This window comes from Aquarana catesbeiana, linkage group LG09 (genome assembly GCF_042186555.1).
Source record: "Aquarana catesbeiana isolate 2022-GZ linkage group LG09, ASM4218655v1, whole genome shotgun sequence".
Taxonomy (NCBI): Eukaryota; Metazoa; Chordata; class Amphibia; order Anura; family Ranidae; genus Aquarana; species Aquarana catesbeiana.
The window spans coordinates 226,257,212-226,265,866 of record NC_133332.1 but is presented as its reverse complement, the minus strand read 5'-3'; the positions used below and the strand labels follow the sequence as shown (position 1 = coordinate 226,265,866).

Here is an 8,655-nt window from a genome sequence, read left to right as displayed (position 1 = left end):
CCTTTAATATAGGAGAAGAGGTCTGGTTGTCTACTACCAACCTTAAATTATCCGTGCCTTCTCGGAAATTGGGGCCCAAGTTCATTGGTCCTTTCCCCATCAAAAGGATTATCAACCCTGTGGCTATGGAGCTAGCATTACCAAAGACTTACAGAATCCATCCTGTCTTCCACGTGTCCTTACTGAAGCCCGTGGTGGACAGCACTTTTCCGGAAAGAGGGGAACTTCCTCCGCCACCAGTTAGGGTGGATGGAGAGAATGAGTTTGAGGTGGAGTCCATCCTTAACTGTAGGAAGAAGGGCAGACAACTGCAGTATTTGATCCAGTGGAAGGGATATCCACCTGAGGACAACTCTTGGGAACCCGCAAGGAACCTACATGCACCACGCTTAATTCAAGCTTTCCACCAAGACCATCCGGAGGGGATGTCCAGTCTGGGCGTCCAGTGTCCGCCCTTAGGAGGGGGGCACTGTCAGGAGGCACAAGCCGCCTCCGTCCGCCGGGCTCCAGGGCGCATGCGCGGAGAACTCACGCTGCGCTGTACACCCGTTCGCGGCCCAATGGTGCGGCGCGCGCGGGTGCACGGCGGTCCCCGTGTGCGCGCCGTGGCCGTGCGGGTGCCCGGCAGCGCGTCATGCTGACGCGCTCGCCGGAGGGCTACATCTGACGGCTCCAGCACCCAGTCGGGTTGCTGGTTTGTCGTCAGCTGTGCCCTGTCCCCTGTACCTGCTACTCCCTGTGGTTTCTATAGTGTTTCCTGTGCTGAACTCTGCCTGACCAACGGATCACCCCTGCTTGCCTGATACCCTGACCACTGCCTGTTAAACGGATTACTCTTGCTTGCCTGATACCCTGACCTCTGCCTGTTAAACGGATTACTCTTGCTTGCCTGATACCCTGACCTCTGCCTGTTAAACGGATTACTCTTGCTTGCCTGATACCTCTGAACCCTGCCTGATTAAACGGACTTGCTCTTGCTTGATATCCCGGCTCTGACCTCTGCCTGTATTACGGACTTGTCCTGCCTGATACCCCAGTTCTAGTTAACCATTGTCTTGCAGTTTCTCCAGTGCCCAACGGCTACACGGACCTCCTTCGGGCCCTTCGGGTACCCAGCCACCACCGGAAGCCCGTGCCTCCGCGTGCCCCCAATCCCCTGTATCACTTCCAGGGGTCGGGTGCGCGTGGTCGTAAGGGCGAGCCGCTCTCGGCATCTTGGCCTCGGTGAGTATAGTCCCGACAAGGGACTTCTAGGTGCCTGCACTTTTTAACTTACAGCAGTATTTTTAAAACTGGTTACTGAGTTGTTTTAACTCATTACCTCAGTTGAAATAAGATATGTTATCATTTTGAAGTCATGTAATTTCTTTATATGCTATATATACACCAGTGAAATGTGACATGTGAAGGGCTGGGGTGTCATTGATATGTGGATTGTGACTGACAGTTCAGATCTACCTTCCCTGTACTGTCCAAATGTACGGTAGCTTAACCACTATCAGTGCCTACCAAGTCTTACCGTTTGACTGTTGAAGAGTAATTTAAAATTTTTTGTAATGGCCTGTTTTACTTCTTTGTTCCTCAAGCTGTAAATAATCGGGTTCAGCACTGGGATGACCATGCAGTAGATGGCAGACACAACACTGTCCATTCTCTGTGAATCGGAGGATGTTGGCCTCATGTACATGAAAATGAGAGCACCATAATACATGGTGACCACCGTGATGTGAGAACTACAGGTTGAGAAAGCTTTCATCCTCCCATGTAAACATGGGATTCGGAGAATGGTTGAAATGATAAAGATATAGGTGATCAAAATAAACGTCATAAACCCAACTCCGAACACTGTAGCAGAAACAGAAGTCAAAACCTTGTTGATATACGCGTCACTGCAAGACAATTGTAACAGTGGCTGAACCTCGCAGTACAATCTATCTATCTTGTTTAGTCCACAGTATGGGAGAAGAGAAGTGGGAAGGGATTGTATGATGGAGTTCACAATGCCACTGGCCCATGCGGCCCCTGTTAACTGGAGACACAGGGTATGGTTTATGATAATTCTATATCGTAAAGGGATACAAATAGCGACATAACGGTCATAAGCCATGATAGCTAAAAGAACACATTCTGTAGTAGCACACAACGTAAAGAGATAAACTTGACAAATACATGCCCAGAAAGAAATTATATTACTTTGGTTATTGATGTTGTTGAGAATGTTGGGGATAGTTATAGTTATGTAGCACATTTCTAGGATTGAGAGGTTGGCCAGAAAGAAGTACATGGGTGTATGAAGAAAAGTACTAGAAATAATAGCTGTAAGAACAACTGTGTTGCCGATTAATGTCATCAGGTATATACTCAGGAATAACAAGAAAGAAGCACAACGAAACTGAGGAACATCATAGAGGCCCAGGAGAAGAAACACAGTGGTTAAGTTGGCTGGACTTCTGGCAGCCATAGGTATACAACTGTAAGAACAACATAGAAAAGGTTAGACACACAGGCATTTGCTTTGACTGAAATTCTATTGCCTAAATATGCCCTGATAAAGTTGGGCATAGAGTGAAAGCTGAAAATTAAGCACAGGGCCTGCAGGACAAGGTTTGCGATAAAAAATGGGTAAGGAAGGGTTAATGTTGTGTAGGATGTATAGAGTTAGCAGGAGGTGCTTAGTGTGAGGGATTGTCATTTATCTGGTAGCCAATCAGGTAAATTAGGAGTCTTTGAATCAGTGATACAATGAAATGCAGCCAGATAGTGATTATCCAGCATCAGGCAAATGTCCCACCAGCTTGTTTACTTGTCTGGGTCATTAAACTATATTTAGGAAAAGGTAAAACTCCTATCAGGTTATTTTATGTCCTAGAGAACCAGCAGAAAATGAGAGAAAATCTCTCCAAAGTGAACAGAATGACCCTTTTAGAGAGATTTCATAGGAACAGATGTCACCATTGGAGGATTTTCCCTCACTTACCTATACTAATGACAAATCAAAATTTTGAATTTTCCACCACTTTCTACTTTTTTGAGAATGTTAACTAGGAGAAATAGAAGGTTCATCTCTTCAGCTGAGACACAGACAGAAATGTATTGTTAAATCTATGTTTATTTCATTTATTTTATTTTTTTGGCAAAGACAAATGAATAACAATGTCCACAATGAAAGGAATAAAGGGGGTAACCAGATGACATTAGGAGGTAATATTATTCCACAGCAAATAGTGGTAATGCCAAGAGGTGAGCATTGAGTATAAAATCAACTAGTCACAAACCAGCTAAACCAAGAGAGAGAGAAAAGGTAGAAAGAGAATACAGAATTTTTTTTTTTGGAGAAAGAGGGGTTGGGGAAGGGGAGAGGAGGGAAGAGAGAAGAGGGAGTGGGCATTGCGAAATTGAAGCTTGGATTCTTTGAAAACATATTCAAGCAGAAGATGGAAAAACCTATGGGAAAATAATTTCTCTCAAACAACTGCAGAGGGATATTATTTCCAATAACAACCCAAGGTAAAGTGGACTTAATGTGGTTCTAAAGCCTAAAGGTTTTATATCCTAATGCATTCTATGTATTGCACAGGGCAGGAGTATGACACATTTATTATTTTATTTTTAAAAAAATCACTTTAATAGGAATCAGATGAGACTCAAGCTTTCAAAGCATTTCAGAAGAGGAGTAATATAGTTAGGTTGAAAAAAAAAATAAGCTGATCTAGAGGAAGGCGAAAAACCCCAGCAAAGCATAATCCAATTTGCCACAGCAGGGGAAAAAAATTGTTCCTGATCCCCCAAGAGGCAATCAGATTTTCCCGGGATCAACTTTACCTATAAATGTTAGTACCCAGTTATATTATGTACATTTAGGAAATAATCCAGACCTTTTTAAAGCAATCTACTGAGCTTGCCAGAACCACCTCTGGAGGGAGTCTATTCCACATTTTCACAGCTCTTACTGTGAAGAAACCCTTCCGTATTTGAAGATGAAATCTTTTTTCCTCTAGATGTAAAGAGTGCCCCCTTGTCCTCTGTGATGACCTTAAAGTGAATACCTCAACACCAAGTTCACTATATGGACTACTTATGTATTTGTACATGTTGATCATATCCCCCCTTAATTCCCTCTTCTCAAGAGAGAATACATTCAGTTGCTCTAATCTTTCTTCATAGCTGAGCTCCTCCATGCCTCTTATCAGTTTGGTTGCCCTTCTCTGCACTTTCTCCAGTTCCCTGATATCCTTTTTGAGAACTAGTGACCAAAACTGAACTGCATATTCCAGATGAGGTCTTACTAATGATTTGTACAGGGGCAAAATGATATCTCTCTCTCTGGAGTTCATACCTCTCTTAATACAAGAAAGGACTGCTCGCTTTGGAAACTGCAGCTTGGCATTGCATGCTATTATTGAGCTTATGATCTACCAAAACCCCCAGATTCTTCTCCACCATTGATTCCCCCCGTTGTACTCCCCCTAGTATGTATGATGCATGCATGCATATTCTTAGCCCCCAAGTGCATAATTTACATTTATCAACATTAAACCTCATCTGCCACACCCAATTAGACAGTGCATTGAGGTCGGCTTGTAAATTGGAGAAATCCAGAAAGGGCGTTATACCACTGCATAGCTTAGTGTCATCTGCAAAGGCAAAAATGTTACTTTTAATCTCAGACCCTATGTAATTTATAAAGGTATTAAAAAGTAAGGATCCCAACACTGAACCTTGGGGTACACCACTGATAACCTTAGACCATTCAGAGTATGAATCATTAACCACCACACTCTGAATTCTGTCTTTTAGCCAGTTTTCTATCCATTTATAAATCTTACACATAAGCCGTGTGTGGGGAACTCCGTCAAACGCTTTTGCAAAATCCAGGTATAGCTGATAAAGCGATACCCATATGCCCATGTGCCCATATTAACCACAGAGGCTTGAATTTAATCCGTGTATCAGACTCCTCCACTAATAACTCCTCAATCCACATGATGTCATTGACGCTGTTGACCCAAAGGGTGATAGGAGGGGTGGAAGATTTATGCTTTTACTTGAATGCTGTATGCCAATCTTTGGGCTGGATCTCATGTCCAAGGTCTCTGGACCACAGCCAGGGCAAAGTGGGTAATGTCCTGTTAGCTTGCGAGTTTTTGTACATGGTGGAGAGTGTGCAGTAACGGACTTCCAAGGAGAAGCCCAGCTCCGCAAACTGTATAAGAGGTCTATGTGTAAGGCTCATGGCATGGAGGAATTTGCAGAAAGAGGAGAGATGGACTCTTATAATCCAATTCAAGGAACCTGAGCTATACGGAGTATGATGGACAGAAAGGCCAGAGGAAGAAAAAACAAAAGACCTAGCTCTGGGCCAGTCTATTTTATCATAAGACCCAAGCGAAGATGTTTTAGTACTGTTTGGGAGCTCTGGGTTGTCAAAGAGAGGTGTAAAAGAAGGTACAACGTAAACGGTACCAGAGAGGAGGTGGGACACTAGTGAAAGGAGAAATGGTCGAAAAAGAACGTTATGAGTCACCACAACCCCACAGCCAGGGCCGTCTTTAAGGCAGGGCAGAAGGGACAGCTGCCCTGGGCCCGGTCATTGTTGTGGGGCCCAAAGCAGCTGCCTCATACTTACCAACTATCCCAGTTTAAATTCCCTCTTCCCTTGAGGTCTTAGTCCTGTGCTCTGTCCTGATATCTCAGTGCTAAGTTCTGTTACTAATGCTGCCCAGCTCTGCCCTATTGTTGTGTACAGATGACTCACCTGGAGACCCTGTGATTACATGTAAATACTGGCATTGATATGTAAATAGCGGCAGACTGGCAGCATTCATATCTAAATAGAGGCAGTATTCATATGTATATCATGCCCCCTGAGGTTATATCCACCATCACCTATACTGAATGCTGTCCACTGGGGAGATAATAGAGCATTTTTGAACGTCCTGCCTACAACTGTGGTCATTAAGCCTACCATCAGCCTGTTCTGCAAAGGTAAGCAAATTAGTAGGGGAGAGGGTAGTGTGGGGTGTGCAGAGGTAGGCAGAGAAGGAATTACAGTTTGTGGTGCACAGGTGAGCAATAAGGGGATATATGGAGGTAAGGCAGGTGGGTGTAAAAATGAGCAGAGGAGGCAGGTAGAGTTAAAGGGGAGGGGAATTGGAGTGGAGAGGATGGGGGAGGTTTTGGGTGCAGAGGTTAGCAGGGGTTTTAGGATGCATAGGTGTACTGACAGGGTGGATAAAGATGTAGGTCACATGTAGGGTAACCCATTCATTTCAATGGGCTGCTCTATGGGCTACAAATGCGAAAGAAAGTCCCAAACCCTTTTTCAAAATCACATGTGCCAAGGCACATGTCAGCAGATGCGTGAGGGTGTCATTAACAATTAATGGCACTGCTGTGTATCTGCTAAAGGGCAGCACGTTTCTGTGGTGTCAGGAAAGCAATTTTGCATGTGTTCCCGACACACACAAATGTGAATGCAGGCTAAATGTCTCAGTTACATTTGTGGTCAGTGTAAATCCCTCCTTACATTTATGGTTACTGTGAATACTTCTATTACATTGATGGCCAGTGTTGAAACTCCTCTTTATATTTGTAGTCGGTAAAAAAAAAAAAAATCAGCATTGTCATTGATCACACCATCCCCTCCCCCCAGCAATGCCACTGATCCCAGGCGTTCTAGGACCCCCAGGAGTTTTCTGTCTATTAATGGGTCCTCTCACCTCCCCAGTCCATGGTGTGCAGGCAGTGAGGAGATCATGTGCTGTAACCTCTAGCAACCAATCAGTAAGCCGTAATGATGTGCAGTAATCTCTAGCAACCAATCAACAAGCAGAAATCATGTGCTGTAACCTCCAGCAACTAATCAGTAAACCATAATGTGTGCTGTAACCTCTAGCAACCAGTCAGTGAGCCATAATGATACACTGTAACCTCTGGGCGGCACAGTGGTGCAGTGGTAGCACTCTCACCTAGCAGTAAGAAGGGTCACTGGTTCAAATCCCAACCACAACACTACCTGCTTGGAGTTTGCATGTTCTCCCTGTGCCTGCGTGGGTTTCCTCCAGGTACTCTGGTTTCCTCCCACACTCCAAAGACATGCTGGTAGGTTAATTGGATCCTGTCTAAATTGTCCCTAGTATGTATGAATGTGAGTTAGGGACCTTAGATTGTAAGCCCCTTGAGGGTAGGGACTGATGTGAATGTACAATGTATATGTAAAGTGCTGCGTAAATTGACGGCACTATATAAGTACCTGAAATAAATAAAAAAAATAAAAATAAACCTCTGGCAACCAATTGCAATCACTGCCTGATCTGATTCAGTAAATTGATTTTGAGTCTAGCTGCTATTTATTGTATGTCTCAGAGCGGTAGAGAGCAAAACTGCATGGAAGAAGGGGGAGGGGCAATTAATGTTAAAGATGGCCCTGCCCACAGCAATGCTTGCACTGCAGGTCTACTGGGGATGAGTCTTGTTCTATCAAACTAGAAGCTTGCAGGGTGGGATGGGGGAACCAATCTAACATGTGCAATATTATTGCGCAAGAGTGATATAATTTATAATCTAGGAGACCAACACCGCCATTTTGTTTCAAGTTACATAACAGTTTATGGCATAGTCTTGGGAACCGTTTCTGCCATAAAAACTACATGGCAAGAGGGTGTAAAGTATGAGAAAAAAAAAAAAGCCCATGGAGGTATGACCGGGAAAATGTATAATAACTTAGGGAGCCATTTTTCAATATGTTTATCTTCCCAAACCATTGTATCCCTAAAGTATGCCATGTGCCCGGGTCTTTACGGATCTTGGATAGAATTAGGGCATAATTGAAGACATACAATTCTGTCAGTTGTGACGGGATGGCTGTGCCCAGATAGGAAATACTTTTAAACCTCCACTGGAAAGGTAATTAACCAACAGGCTAGAGAGAATGTCAGAAGATAAAGGTATGTTCAAAGCTTCGGTCTTGGACATGTTAAATTTAAAGTTACTAAATTAGCCAAAACAGCGAAACTCTGAGAGGAAAGAAGGGATACTGATGCGTGGATAAGGGATGTATAGGAGGAGATCATCATGTCTACATAAAGAGAGTTTATAATTCACCAAGGGAGTCTTGATTTCTTTAATGGAATAATTTTGTCAGGTGCTCAGCTGGAGATGAGGAAAGATTCAGAACTAGACCTATTACCTAAGACCAACGTAGATGGAGAAGAATACAAGGACTTAATTTTGGTGATCGTGGAATGCCCTAAACCAGTGATGGCGAACCTTGGCACCCCAGATGTTTTGGAACTACATTTCCCATGATGCTCAAATACACTGTAGAGTGCATGAGCATCATGGGAAATGTAGTTCCAAAACATCTGGAGTGCCAAGGTTCGCCATCACTGCCCTAAACCATTCTCATCCAGGCATATTTGTAAAAATTGCCAGTTGACCCTATTAATGTCTTTTCCGCATCGAAGGAGAAAAGACAAGCAGGTATCCACTGTTGATAGATATAGAGTAAGAGATAAGATTGAGAGTTTGGGTTGTGTTATTTTTCTGTCCAAGCACAAAACATTTGATCTCTGTGGATCAATTGGAGTAAGCGAGGGGATAGTCGATTTGTGAGGATTTTAGAATAAAGCTTTACATCGACGTTCAGTAAGAATA

At 43.6% G+C, this 8,655-nt stretch overlaps 1 protein-coding gene across 1 annotated transcript; it reads right to left on the bottom strand.

Moving 5' to 3' along the window:
- Nucleotides 1-1,498: 1,498 nt before the first annotated feature.
- Nucleotides 1,499-2,461, bottom strand: LOC141109000 (olfactory receptor 5A2-like). Its single transcript, XM_073600958.1, has one exon. It carries the CDS (start codon nt 2,459-2,461, stop codon nt 1,499-1,501), a length of 963 nt encoding a protein of 320 aa, XP_073457059.1.
- Between the last annotated feature and the right edge of the window lie 6,194 nt (nt 2,462-8,655).